This window comes from Mesoplodon densirostris, chromosome 7, assembly GCF_025265405.1.
Source record: "Mesoplodon densirostris isolate mMesDen1 chromosome 7, mMesDen1 primary haplotype, whole genome shotgun sequence".
NCBI classification, from domain to species: domain Eukaryota; kingdom Metazoa; phylum Chordata; class Mammalia; order Artiodactyla; family Ziphiidae; genus Mesoplodon; species Mesoplodon densirostris.
The window spans coordinates 64,104,677-64,120,538 of record NC_082667.1 but is presented as its reverse complement, the minus strand read 5'-3'; the positions used below and the strand labels follow the sequence as shown (position 1 = coordinate 64,120,538).

General features: G+C 39.2%; 1 protein-coding gene across 2 annotated transcripts in view; it reads left to right on the top strand.

Moving 5' to 3' along the window:
* Positions 1-13,689, top strand: part of STK33 (serine/threonine kinase 33) — a 76,747-nt gene extending 63,058 nt beyond the window's left edge. For both annotated transcript variants that reach the window (XM_060104738.1, XM_060104737.1), the window contains one exon: positions 13,480-13,689. In XM_060104738.1, the coding sequence (XP_059960721.1) occupies positions 13,480-13,689 (210 nt within the window). The remainder of the gene's footprint in view (positions 1-13,479) is intronic.
* The last annotated feature ends 2,173 nt before the right edge of the window (positions 13,690-15,862 follow it).

The window sequence follows — 15,862 nt, the reverse complement described above, 5'->3', positions numbered from 1 at the left end:
CCCCACACAGAGGATCGGTGCCGAGCGGCACTCACCAGCCCGAGAGGCTTGTCTGCTCGCCCGCCGGGGTGCGCAGCGCTGGAAGCTGAGGCTCGGGCTTCGGTCAGAGCGCAGGGAGAGGACTGGGGCTGGCGGTGAGAACTCAGCCTGAAGGGGGCTAATGTGCCACAGCTAGCCGGGAGGGAGTCCGGGAAAACTCTGGAGCTGCCGAAGAGGCAAGAGACTTTTTCTTCCCTCTTGGTTTCCTGGTGCGCGAGGAGAGGGGATTAAGAGCGCTGCTTAAAGGGGCTCCACAGACGGGCGCGAGTCGCGACTGAAAGCGCGGAGCCCAGTGACGGGCGTGGGACGCTGGGGCTGCTGCTGCCGCCGCCAAGAAGCCTGTGTGCGAGCGCAGGTCACTGCCCACACTGCCCTTCCGGGAGCCTGTGCAGCCCGCCACTGCCGGGGTCCCGGGATCCAGGGGCGGCTTCCCTGGGAGAACGCACGGCGCGCCTCGGGCTGGTGCAACGTCACGCCGACCTCTGCCGCTGCAGGCTCGCCCCGCACTCCGTGCCCCTGCCTCCCGCCCGGCCTGAGTGAGCCAGAGTCCCCGAAGAGGCTGCTCCTTTAACCCTGTCCTGTCTGAGCGAAGAACAGACGCCCTCCGGCGACCTACATGCAGAGGCGGGGCCAAATCCAAAGCTGAGACCCAGGAGCTGTGAGAACAAAGAAGAGAAAGGGAAACCTCTCCCAGCAGCCTCAGAAGCAGCAGATTAAAGCTCCACAATCAACTTGATGTACCCTGCATCTGTGGAATACATGAATAGACAACACATCATCCCAAATTGAGGAGCCAGGAGTCAGTGCTGTGCCTCTGAGGTGGGAGAGCCAACTTCAGGACACTGGTCCACAAGAGACCTCCCAGTTCCACATAATATCAAACGGCAAAAATCTTCCAGAGATCTCCATCTCAACACCAGCACCCAGCTTCACTCAACGACCAGCAAGCTACAGTGCTGGACACCCTATGCCAAACAACTAGCAAGACAGGAACACAACGCCACCCATTAGCAGAGAGGTGGCCTAAAATCATAAAAAGTCCGCAGACACCCCAAAACACACCACCAGACGTGGACCTGCCCACCAGAAAGACAAGATCCAGCCTCATCCACCAGAACACAGGCACTAGTTCCCTCCACCAGGAAGCCTACACAACCCACTAAACCAACCTTAGCCACTGGGGACAGACACCAAAAACAACGGGAACTACGAACCTGCAGCCTGCAAAAAGGAGACCCCAAACACAGTAACATAAGCAAAATGAGAAGACAGAAAAACACCCAGCAGGAGAAGGAGCAAGATAAAAACCCACCAGATCTAACAAATGAAGAGGTAATAGGCAGTCTACCTGAAAAAGAATTCAGAATGATGGTAAAGATGATCCAAGATTCTATTTCCCAGATCCAAAATCTTGGAAATAGAATAGACAAAATGCAAGAAACAGTTAACAAGGACCTAGAAGAACTAAAGATGAATCAAGCATCGATTAAAAACACAATACATGAAATAAAAAATACTCTAGATGGGATCAATAGCAGAATAACTGAGGCAGAAGAACGGATAAGTGAGGTGGAAGATAAAATAGTGGAAATAACTGCTGCAGAGCAAACTAAAGAAAAAAGAATGGAAAGAACAGAGGACAGTCTCAGAGACCTCTGGGACAACATTAAATGCACCAACATTCGAATTATAGGGGTTCCAGAAGAAGAAGAGAAAAAGAAAGGGACTGAGAAAATATTTGAAGAGATTATAGTTGAAAACTTCCCTAATATGGGAAAGGAAATAGTTAATCAAGTCCAGGAGGCACAGAGAGTCCCATACAGAATAAATCCAAGGAGAAATATGCCAAGACACATATTAATCAAACTGTCAAAAATTAAACACAAAGAAATCATATTAAAAGCAGCAAGGCAAAAACAACAAATAACACACAAGGGAATCCCCATCAGGATAACAGCTGATCTCTCAGCAGAAACTCTACAAGCCAGAAGGGAGTGGCAGGACATAATTAAAGTGATGAAGGAGAAAAACCTGCAACCAAGATTACTCTACCCAGCAAGGATCTCATTCAGATTTGATGGAGAAATTAAAACGTTTACAGACAAGCAAAAGCTGAGAGAGTTCAGCACCACCAAACCAGCTTTACAACAAATGCTAAAGGAACTTCTCGAGGCAAGAAACACAACAGAAGTAAAAGACCTACAATAACGAACCCAAAACAATTAAGAAAATGGGAACAGGAACATACATATTGATAATTACCTTAAATGTAAATGGACTAAATGCTCCCACCAAAAGATACAGATTGGCTGAATGGATACAAAAACAAGACCCATATATATGCTGTCTACAAGAGACCCACTTCAGACCTAGAGACACATACAGACTGAAAGTAAGGGGATGGAAAAAGATATTCCATGCAAATGGAAACCAAAAGAAAGCTGGAGTAGCAATTCTCATATCAGACAAAATAGACTTTAAAATAAAGACTACTAGAAGAGACAAAGAAGGACACTACATAATGATCAAGGGATCGATCCAAGAAGAAGATATAACAATTGTAAATATTTATGCACCAAACATAGGAGCACCTCAATACATAAGGCAAATACTAACAGCCATAAAAGGAGAAATCGACAGTAACACACTCATAGTAGGGGACTTTAACACCCCACTTTCACCAATGGACAGATCATCCAAAATGAAAATCAATAAGGAAACACAAGCTTTAAATGATACATTAAACAAGATGGACTTAATTGATATTTATAGGACATTCCATCCAAAAACAACAGAATACACATTTTTCTCAAGTGCTCATGGAACATTCTCCAGGATAGATCATATCTTGGGTCACAAATCAAGCCTTGGTAAATTTAAGAAAATTGAAATTGTATCAAGTATCTTTTCCGACCACAACGCTGTGAGACTAGATATCAATTACAGGAAAAGAGCTGTAAAAAATACAAACACATGGAGGCTAAACAATACACTACTTAATAACGAAGTGATCACTGAAGAAATCAAAGAGGAAATTTAAAAATACCTAGAAACAAATGACAGTGGAGACACAACGACCCAAAACCTATGGGATGCAGCAAAAGCAGTTCTAAGAGGGAAGTTTATAGCAATACAATCCCACCTTAAGAAACGGGAAACATCTCGAATAAACAGCCTAACCTTGCACCTAAAGCAATTAGAGAAAGAAGAACAAAAACATCCCAAAATTAGCAGAAAGAAAGAAGTCATAAAAATCAGATCAGAAATAAATGAAAAAGAAATGAAGGAAACGATAGCAAAGATCAACCAAACTAAAAGCTGGTTCTTTGAGAAGATAAACAAAATTGATAAACCATTAGCCAGACTCATCAAGAAAAGAAGGGAGAAGACTCAAATCAATAGAATTAGAAATGAAAAAGGAGAAGTAACAACTGACACTGCAGAAATACAAAAGATCATGAGAGATTACTACAAGCAACTCTATGCCAATAAAATGGACAACCTGGAAGAAATGGACAAATTCTTAGAAATGCACAACCTGCCAAGACTGAATCAGGAAGAAATAGAAAAGATGAATAGATGAATCACAAGCACTGAAATTGAGACTGTGATAAAAAATCTTCCAACAAACAAAAGCCCAGGACCAGATGGCTTCACAGGCGAATTCTATCAAGCATTTAGAGAAGAGCTAACACCTATCCTTCTCAAACTCTTCCAAAATATAGCAGAGGGAGGAGCACTCCCAAACTCATTCTACGAGGCCATCATCACCTTGATACCAAAACCAGACAAGGATGTCACAAAGAAAGAAAACTACAGGCCAATATCTCTGATGAACATAGATGCAAAAATCCTCAACAAAATACTAGCAAACAGAATCCAACAGCACATTAAAAGGATCATACACCATGATCAAGTGGGGTTTATTCCAGGAATGCAAGGATTCTTCAATATACGCAAATCAATCAACGTGATACACCATATTAACAAATTGAAGGAGAAAAACCATATGATCATCTCAATAGATGCAGAGAAAGCTTTCGACAAAATTCAACACCCATTTATGATAAAAACCCTGCAGAAAGTAGGCATAGAGGGAACTCTCCTCAACATAATAAAGGTCATATATGACAAACCCACAGCCAGCATCGTCCTCAATGGTAAAAAACTGAAACCATTTCCACTAAGATCAGGAACAAGACAAGGTTGCCCACTCTCACCACTCTTATTCAACCTAGTTTTGGAAGTTTTAGCCACAGCAATCAGAGAAGAAAAGGAAATAAAAGGAAACCAAATTGGAAAAGAAGAAGTAAAGCTGTCACTGTTTGCAGATGACATGATACTATACATAGAGAATCCTAAAGATGCTACCAGAAAACTACTAGAGTTAATCAATGAATTTGGTAAAGTTGCAGGATACAAAATTAATGCACAGAAATCTCTGGCATTCCTATATACTAATGATGAAAAATCTGAAAGTGAAATCAAGGAAACACTCCCATTTACCATTGCAACAAAATGAATAAAATATCTAGGAATAAACCTACCTAAGGAGACAAAAGACCTGTATGCAGAAAATTATAACACACTGATGAAAGAAATTAAAGATGATACAAATAGATGGAGAGATGTACCATGTTCTTGGATTGGAAGAATCAACATTGTGAAAATGACTCTACTACCCAAAGCAATCTACAGATTCAATGCAATCCCTATCAAACTACCACTGGCATTTTTCACAGAACTAGAACAAAAAATTTCACAATTTGTATGGAAACACAAAAGACCCCGAATAGCCAAAGCAATCTTGAGAACGAAAAACAGAGCTGGAGGAATCAGGCTCCCTGACTTCAGACTATACTACAATGCTACAGTAATCAAGACAGTATGGTCCTGGCACAAAAACAGAAAGATAGATCAATGGAACAGGATAGAAAGCCCAGAGATAAACCCATGGACATATGGTCACCTTATCTTTGATAAAGGAGGCAGGAATGTACAGTGGAGAAAGGACAGTCTCTTCAATAAGTGGTGCTGTGAAAACTGGACAGGGACATGTAAAAGTATGAGATTAGATCACTCCCTAACACCATACACAAAAATAAGCTCAAAATGGATTAAAGACCTAAATGTAAGGCCAGACACTATAAAACTCTTAGAGGAAAACATAGGCAGAACCCTCTATGACATAAATCACAGCAAGATCCTTTTTGACCCACCTCCTAGAGAAATGGAAATAAAGACAAAAATAAACACATGGGACCTAATGAAACTTAAAAGCTTTTGCACAGCAAAGGAAACCATAAACAAGACCAAAAGACAACCCTCAGAATGGGAGAAAATATTTGCAAATGAAGCAACTGACAAAGGATTAATCTCCAAAATTTATAAGCAGCTCATGCAGCTCAATAACAAAAAAACAAACAACCCAATCCAAAAATGGGCAGAAGACCTAAATAGACATTTCTCCACAAGATATACAGACTGCCAACAAACACATGAAAGGATGCTCAACATCTTTACTCATTAGAGAAATGCAAATCAAAACTACAATGAGATATCATCTCACACCAGTCAGAATGGCCATCATCAAAAAATCTAGAAACAATAAATGCTGGAGAGGGTGTGGAAAAAAGGGAACACTCTTGCACTGCTGGTGGGAATGTGAATTGGTATAGCCGCTATGGAGAACGGTATGGAGGTTCCTTAAAAGACTCCAAATAGAACTACCATATGACCCAGCAATCCCACTACTGGGCATATACCCTGAGAAAACCATAATTCAAAGAGAGACGTGTACCAAAATGTTCATTGCAGCTCTATTCACAATAGCCCGGAGCTGGAAACAACCTAAGTGTCCATCATCGGATGAATGGATAAAGAAGATGTGGCACATATATACAATGGAATATTACTCAGCCATAAAAAGAAATGAAATTGAGCTATTTGTAATGAGGTGGATAGACCTAGAGTCTGTCATACAGAGTGAAGTAAGTCAGAAAGAGAAAGACAAATACTGTATGCTAACACATATATATGGAATTTAAGAAAAAAAATGTCATGAAGAACTTAGGGGTAAGACAGGAATAAAGACACAGACCTACTAGAGAATGGACTTGCGGATATGGGGAGGGGGAAGGGTAAGCTGTGACAAAGTGAAAGAGCGACATGGACATATATACACTACCAAACGTAAGGTAGATAGCTAGTGGGAAGCAGCCGCATAGCACAGGGAGATCAGCTCGGTGCTTTGTGACCGCCTGGAGGGGTGGGATAGGGAGGGTGGGAGGGAGACGCAAAAGGGAGGGGATATGGAAACATATGTATATGTATAACTGATTAAATTTGTTATAAAGCAAAAAATTTAAAAAAATGGATAAAATAGACTTCAGCAAAAGTAAACATATTAGCTCATCTAAAGCCTATTAAGAAAAGAAATAAGCAAGTCACAGACAGGGAAAAAATATTTGCAATAAAATATCTGACAAAGGACTTGTATCCAGAATATAAAGACAATTCCTACAACTCAATAATAAAAAGACAACTCATTTTTTTAAATGGCCATAAGACTTGAACAGACACTTCAGATAGAAAGATATATAAGTAGTCAATAAGCATATGAAAAAAAGTGCAACATCATTAGTTATCAGGAAAATGCAAATGATATCAGGAAAAGTTACAAGGACACATCACTACACTCTTTCTAGAATGCCCCAAATTTAAAAGGACTGACAACTCGAAATTTTAGCAAATATTGGAGCAACTGGAATTTTCCTACATTGCTGGTGGGAATACAAAATGGTGCATTCCTTTTGGAATACAGTTGGGCAGTTACTTATAAAGTTAAGCATTTACTTACCATTTACCCAGCAATCCCAAATGTAAGTTCAAAAAAGGATTAGTAGAATATGTTTATAGCAGCTTTACATAAAAAAAGAGCCTCAAACTAGGAACAGCCCAAACATTCACTAATAGAAGGATAGATAAACAAATTGTGACATATTCATACAATGGAATACTGTTTGACAATAAAAAGGAATGAACTACTAATACACAGATGAATCTCAAAAATGGTATAATACTATGAGAATTTATAACTATCTCAATAAAAATTTCAATTAAAAACACGTTAAGCAAAAGAAACAAGGCACAAAAGAGTACATACTGTATGTTATTTTGTTTATATGAAGTTTTAGAAAAAACAAAAGTAATTTATGTTGAAAAATGTCAGAACACTTATAGCCCCAGGATGGGAGGGAGTTGACTGGGATGTGGCATGAGGGAACTTCTTGGGGAATTGTTCTATTTCTTGATTGGGGTGTTGGTTATATAGCTCTATGCATTATCAAAACTCATCAAACTATACTTTTGAGATTTGCACATTCTACTGTATGTAAATTATACTTTAATTAAAAAGAAAAGAGATATTTATATCTTTCTCTAATTTACAAGTTAGATTTTGTTTTCATTAACGCCATAGAAGGCCCTGCTCTTTATGTGGGTAGGCTTATATAAGAAATCTATGTTTGGAAGTCAATTTCTCTTCTTCCCTTTGCTTTTTTTTCCCCCTTCCTCTTCCTTCCAAAAACCTCAGGAATGTGAAAGAAAGTGGGTGACCATTGCAAGTAAAACTATAGCTGAAAACTTATATCCGAATATTCTGTCACTTGGACCTTGTGCAGGCCTATAATTTGAATGTGTGACTCTAGAAATGGTTGCTATGGTGATAAACCACTTGACTTAAATAGCATGTATTTTACTCAAAATTTAGAGAAATGGTAACAGTTTCTAGTAATTGTGCACTGGTATTAACTTGCAGGGATATGCCTAGAGCTTACAGGTTTTGCATCCATTATCACCAGATGAGTTCATCAAGTTAAAGTTATGCCAGTGAATAATGAAATATGTGTATTTAGCCCATTTTTTCTGGTTATATATCTACCCTTGCACACATGGAGCCCCCTTTTCAAGATTAATAATATCATCTGGAGAAATCAGGCCCAGGGTGCTGAACTACAAAAAGATGGAACCAGAGGGAATCTTGTAAGGTCATCTTTTCTATCATTGTGCCTCTAGTAGGAATGACTATTCTTCAGCAGTCCCACATGGTAAGAGTCTGTCAAAGATGAGGAACAACTGAAATGCTGCTTGGGGGAGCCCCTGGTGTAACCATCCTGACTGCAGCACTCAGAGATGCTGTCTGGCTTCACAGTGCTGAAATCTTACCCCTTCTGCATTTTAAAATTGTGATTATATATATGTGTGTGTGTGTGTGTGTGTGTGTGTGTGTGTGTGTGTATAAATATATATGTATATATATCCTCTTATTCTTTATATTTTTAGGTTGAAGAACTCTCTCATAAAGAACCTCCACCCATTAGCACATCAGTAGCCTGTCTGTAAACCTTCTCTGGTCCCTTTATATCTATTCAGACTGGTTGCAGTATTTCAGATATGAATTCTTCGTGATAAATAAGGATAGAAGAATTTTTTTCTTTGATTTCTAAGATGCTTTATGATGATAGCCAGGTTCTCTTGGTCACTGTGAAATGGTATAGTACACCAGTATCTTTAGAGAACAGTCTACAATTATTTTTAAATCCTCTCTTGGAAAACAGTCTACAGTGTTTTTTAGATCCTCTTTTGGACTGATAATTATGACCAACAGTCTCATAATGATCATTTAGATAGACTCTTTCCCCCTAGAACTGAATATTGAAATTCCTCTCTCATCTTTCTCCCCCTTTGTACAATCTTATGGGAGCTCATCACCTTCCATACGCCTTTCATGACCTGGAAGATCTTAGTAACTTCTATAGCCTTGGCAATTTCACTTTCCATTTCTCTGTTCTATTACTTACAGAACTGTAAAATTGCATCAGTTACAGCATAGATCCCTGAAGAATCCCATCAACTCTGAGAGAAGAAAAATAGAAACTTAAAATTTAGGTAACCTATAACCTACAGAAGAAATCCTTTTAAAAATCCTAGAGAAAAGCCTGGAAGTTGGAATTTGCCTTGGCTGTTTATATTCCAAGGAGATGAGAGGCTTGGCTCTTGGTCAAGAAAGCTGTAACTTGGTCTGAAGGGCATCATGTGGGCCAGCCTTCGTCCGTGTTTTACCAGCATCAGAGAACAGTTTTAGTGAGGGGATATTTAAGAAGGGAGACTCAGTCTTTAGGAAAGCTCTCAGGATTCTGATTCCTAAATAATGGCACCCTAAACTTAATGAAACTGCAAATTAGCAAAGAGAAATGGTAAAGTACATACACACATAATATTTTACAAGGTACACACATATACACAGAAGCTTTTAAGCATTTGCAATAAATATTTGCATTTAGGTAAATAGACTTGCATTGATGTTACCAGGGAGTTAAGGAACGAACATTGTGATTTGTTTCCATGCAGCCAGTTTTAGGCTGATTTTGAAGCTCAATTAAAATATGGTTGACAAAAAATATTTGCAAACAATGCTACCAACAAGGGATTAATTTCCAAAATATACAAACAGCTCATACAGCTTAATACAAAAAAAACCCCAAAGAACCCAATCAAAAAATGAGCAGAAGACCTAAATAGACATTTCTCCAGAGAAGACATATAGATGGCCAAAGACACATGAAAAGATACTCAGTCTCACTAATAATTATTAGAGAAATGCAAATCAAAACTACAATGAGATATCACCTCATACCAGTCAGAATGGCCATCATTAAAAAGTGTACAAATAATAAATGCTGGAGAGGGTGTGGATAAAAAGGAGCCCTCCCACACTGTTTGTGGGAATGTAAATTGGCGCAGCCATTATGGAGAACAGTATGGAGGTTCCTTAAAAAACTAAAAATAGAGCTATCATAAGATCCAGCAATCCCACTGCTGGGCATATATCCAGAGAAAACCATAATTCGAAGAGATGCATGCACCCCTATGTTCATACCAGCACTATTTAAAATAGCCAAGACGTGGAAGCAACCTAAATGTCCATCAACAGGTGAATGGATAAAGAAGATGTGGTACACACACACACACACACACAATGGAATATTACTCAGCCATAAAAAAGAATGAAATAATGCCATTTGCAGCAACATGGATGGACCTAGAGATTATCATATTAAGTGAAGTAAGTCAGACAGAGAAAGGTAAATATGTAATATCACTTATATGTGGAATCTAAAAAAATGATACAAGTGAACTTATTTACAAAGCAGAAATGGACTCACAGACATAGAAAACAAACTTAGGGTTACCAAAGGGGATACTCGGAGCAGGGGGAGAGACAAATTAGGAGCTTCAGATTAACATATACATGCTACTATGTATAAAATAGGTGAACAACAAGGACCTACTATATAGCACAAGGAACCGTACTCATATCTTGTAATAAGCTATAATGGAAAAGAATCTGAAAAAGAATATATGTATAACTGAATCACTTTGCTGTACACGTGAAAGTAACACATTGTAAATTAACTATACTTCAATTAAAAAAATAGATTCATAATAACAAAAACGTGGTTGACTATATTAGTTTTAATATGTATTAAATACCAAACTGAAAAAGAAATAAGAAAATAGGTACTCATAATGTTGCTGGTAAGAGTATAAGGTGGTACAACTGCAGTAGAAGGCAATATGGTGATGTCTTTCAAAATCACAAATCCATATAACTTTTAACTCAGAAGTTCTACTTCTAAAATATATATCCTGTAGATCTATTTACACATGTACACAATGACACAAGTACAAGGTTATTCACAGCAGCATTATTTTTACTAGTTAAGATTGGAAACAACCTGAATGTCCATTATCAAGGAACTGGCTACATAAATTATGGTACATTCAAACAAGAGAACACTGCATAGCTGAAAAAAGAACGAGAACTCTTTTATGTATTGACGTGGAATGATGTTCAAGATAATTGTTAGTTTAAAAAAATCAAGGTGTAAAAGAGTGTTTACAGTGGGCTACCATTTGTGTAATAAAGTGAGAGTAAAGTGCGTCAATATATGGATTCGATCGAACCATATGAAATTGCCATTATTAGGCTGTTTTGACCTGCCAAAATGATGACCACTTCCATTTGGTTCCACCTAATATTTGCTTGAAGTTACATAAAATCTCTTCGGAAATGTGCACTGTGAACTGATAGTATTCGTTGTCTTGGATGGGAGGCAGAGCGGAGTTAACTAGGGGGCGAGGAGGAGATTATGAACACTGTGAATATTAAATCATGGGGATGTACTACCTCTTTAAAAACTGATTCACTTAAAAATTATATATAAGTAAATAAAATAGATAAATGTGGCTGAGTAATCATCATTTTCTCATCTTGCTCTAGAATGAAACAGAAATATCATGTTCCTACACTGAAGCAACCAAACAGTTTAGTTTAGTTTCCTTTTTCCTTCCACTTTGCCAGAAGATTCTGCAAATAATCTTAAGATATCTTATCCAGGAAGAAATCAGAGCCTTTAGTGTTTTTGAAAAAAAGAAGACAATATCCATATCACTAATCCTGCCCATAGAGACTTTGAGTATTTCTTCCCAGTGACTTCAACTTCTGAGTCTACTTTAACGACTCAAGTACATTAATTAGCAAATGGAACAGTGAAGAAGAATGGAAATGTTAAACCAGATATGAATATGAACACGTTAAAGAGAAAATGACTGAGTCTCTATTCCTATTCTATAGATTATTTGTTGTAGTGGACATGATGAAAAACATTTCCTCAGCTACTCAGATGATAACTCAAGAGGTGGAAATGCCAAAAGAGAGAAGGTTAAACTTAGATTCACCTTTTAAAAGGATTTGTATGTCAAGTGACTTAAATTTTTATGAATTGAAATGTCCAAGCTAGGGACCAGTTCTGTACTAAACAAAGCAGCTTGTCTTTAGCCAGACACTGGAACGTCAGGGGTGTTGTACTCTCACCCTGTTGCTAAACGAAAGGAGTTTTCAAGGAGAAGACACAACCTGTATTACTGAAGGCTAACACATTTTGTTTTCTGTTTCTTGAAAGAATACACAGAGAAGCAACCCAGAAATTTTCCTGAGAAAACGAATCTATACAGAAAAGGACCTTTTAACATTTCCAAATTTATACAAATTAATTTTCCAATGTGCAAAATTACCAGCTCAAGAATTAGCATATACTGTTATAAAGTCATACAAGAATGATAGTTTGAAGAGGCACATATTTAAGGACTGTGCAGTAAGCAAACATCTGGTAAATTTTCTCTTTTCTCGAAATATAGGTACCAAAAATCCATAAATGACCTGAGGTTTTGCTGCAGCCCTAGGAGTTCATTTATTCATTGGACAAATATGTACTGCTACTGTGTATAAAACATGGTCACTTGTATCACAAGAGTGATGAAAAAACAACACACACACACACCAGGTTTATTTGTTTTGTGTTACATGTAATCTTTTCACATTCTTTGAAAATTGTTAACCTGATTATTCACTCATGTGTATGCTTTCAGTTAACCAGAGTATTAAACTTACGAGCCCTTTCCCAGCTCATTCTGCGTAAATGAGAACTCGCTGCATCTATAGCTCCGTGTCTCATCCCCCATCCTGCTTGTGCAGGTCTCCTGAGACGTTCTCTGCTGTTTTAGAACTCTATGCCCAGCTTCATTTAATGGGAAGTGAGCATTTTTTAAATGGGTCTAAGGTCAAAATGGACTCTGCTTCCCTCACAACAGCAGGATTAGAGACCGTTTCCTCTACTGTGGGGTGCAGTGACCTGAGAAAACACAATTGCCTGTTAAAATTCCTTCTTCTTGTTTCATGCTTTAAAGCTCACAGAGTACTTTCGTGGCTACCACCTTAGTTCATTCTCATAATAAGCCCATGTGGTAAATGTGCAAATACCTTTTTCCTCATTTAACAGTGAGGCATCAAGACTATAGAAGGTCTTCAGACCTGCCCAAGTGGTGTGACTGGGGTTAGAAGCCAGTCCCTGGAATCAATGCAGAGAATGGTGAGCATGTGAGGAGTGGGCCACATGCAGCAACTTTATACCCAGGTTAGAAAGAGTAATCATGATGTGCTTGTCAGGGAATCCATACAAATGTCAAAACTCATCTAGAAATCCGTAAAGATGAATGATTACAACTCTGTCCAGATGAACTTGCCTGTGTGAATGGTACCAGGTACTTACTTTCATTTTGCAGGGCAGTGGATCTGAAGTTGTGCCTGTAGTTTGCTCTACCCCAGACACTAAACAATTCAGTTTTCTTGAAGATGTTAAAGGAGCTTTCTTTGGCATTCAATAACCGTTTCACAATGTGATTAGCTTATATCTCACATCCGAAGAGAGCTCCAACTTGCACATCCTAGACAACTTTGTAGCCCCTTGCTTCTTTGAATTGATGTGGATTGCTTTGTGTCTGCAAAATTAATCCAGGCCTTTTTTTTTATATTTCTAGCCCACTGCTTATGAAAAGACTTCTGTGCCCAGTAAGAAGGAAAACATGGATGACTTGGACATGAGTTACTCAAGTTACATATCTAGCAGACTCCCTTCAGCTGAACTCAAGGGAGAAATAGAGAAACCCCCTGCGACTTCAAGCCAAGGAACAGCAACCAAAGGCACTGCTAAATCCATTGCCCTGCCTAGAACCAAAAAGAAACTCTAACAACGCTGAACAGTACAGAAATAGAGCTGCTCTTTCTAGTGTAATGAGGGTTTAGGAGGGGAAAAGGACAATAGTATGCCGAGCTTTCAGTGTTTCAGCTGCTCTGAGCCCTGCCAAGTGTTTGCACCAGTTTTAAAATTGAAGCAGTCAACTCCAAAGTGGGGTTAAAGGACAGCCAGCAGCAGGCTTGATGGCTTGTGCAGCTGAAATCAACCCAGGGTGTTTTCGAGAGTTGTTCAGAGGAGTGGATGCCCTCAAAGCAAGGCTGTGGGCACACTTGCCCAGTTGTACTCAAATTCTTACATTTAGGCACAATTATTTATAGCAGAAACTGAGAGCCAGATATGGTAATGGAGGTTCCAAATGATTATGTGCACTTTGCACTAGAAGATATGTTAGGAAATTACTAATAAACTTGTCTATAGCGTAACAGCAGAAGTGCTTCAGCCATTCACGTGTGTTCTTGTGATTTTAGGTTGCTGTAGATTGTTTAAGACAGCTTATTTTAAATGTAGAAAAATAGATTTTGTAACTGTTTGCCATTAACATGCTGCTAAATTCCCAATGTATCGATCGAATCAATAAAAAACCAGATGTTACGTTAATTTTTACGTGAACAAGAGGTGACTATAGTCAGGTCCTCTAAGCCCTAAAAAGCAAATTTTGAGCTTGGCCTCCTGCTGCAAAGGTAGGCACACATCTTTGGGGATGGTCATGAGGCTGGACACAGGGGAAGGTACATCATTCCTCTTAGTATTATAGGTCTCTCCTTTGCAGCTGGACAAATAGTTTTGTCATTCTAGGTCACACTGGGTGAAGAAATGCTTCCCTTGGCCTCACAGACAAACTCTGAGGAAGCAATTTGCATCTGCTTTTGCCTTTATAAAGTAGTAACCTAGGTTCATTCCAGCTCCTCGTGGGATTGTCACTTAGGCCTCCAAAATGCCCCACACCTGGCCAGCTGAGCAGGTACTAGTTGCATGTAAATCCCCTCAATGGCTGAAGGTAGTAGACGTGCTTCTAGTGATAAATTTGGAAGACACCGTCCAGCCTCCAAATGGGTCAGAGATAACACTGACGTATGTTGCCCCTGGCTGAGTAGTTTGGCCAGTATTTTCTCAGTGCCTTCAATGTGCTTCCCCAGGGGAATCTGCCAGCTTTACTTTAAAACTGGAGTTGAAGCTTCTTCAAGGTCTTTCTCCTTTCTGACTATTACTTCCAGTCCTGCCAGGAGCCCATAAACCATCTCTCCAGGATTAGTGAGCCATCTTTGAGGAGCATATTCTGTTCACCTGCAGAGAAGCCAGTCTCAGCTGAGTGGAGATTTACCTTTCCCAGAGGTGCTCCCAGAGGCAGAGGTGAGTTGACTGGTCTCCCGGCAGAAAAGCCAACCGAGACAGTGGCTTGGATTCTGTCCTTCCCCTGGGCCTGAAAATGGGATAGTCCCTGTGTTCAAAACTGCTCTTATTTTCATGGTGATACCTTCTTCTGTATCATGTATTGGAGAACTCTTGTTAAATTGAATAGTATCCCAATTTCTATCCACATTTCTCTTCAGTCTTTTTTTTTAGTTGTTTTACAATGTTGTGTTAGTTTCTACTGTACAGCGAAGTAAAGTAGAGTTCCCTGTGCTATACAGCAGGTTCTCATTAGTTATCTCTTTTACACGTATTAGTGTGTATATGTCAATCCCAATTTCCCAGTTCATCACACCCCCCACTTTCCCCCCGTTTGTTCTCTACATCTGTGTCTATTTCTGCCTTGCAAACCGGTTCATCTGTACTATTCTCTTCAGTCTTAAATTAGTGATACTGCTCAGTAAACTTGAGCAAAGGTCCAGAACTAAGCACTAAGTGAAAGGTGAGTTCATTTTATAACCTTTTAGTACGTCTGTACCTTTTCCCACCCCAGCACCAGGCCAGGCCAACTGTCCATCTACCAGAAAATGCGTTCTGTTAGCTGTCCTCTCTCCAGACCTTCACTTGATTTACATAGAATCATTTTGACTGGGACTTAGCTCACTCTTTCTAAAGAGAATTTTCGTATTATTTCTATTTGTTATTTATTTGTATGGAACACACTTGGGCCAGGCCATATCTAAGCTTTGTTTTCCAACTGTGTACCTCTTTACTATCTGGGGATCTGTGGCCTTGCTTTCTCCATTTACTTTCAT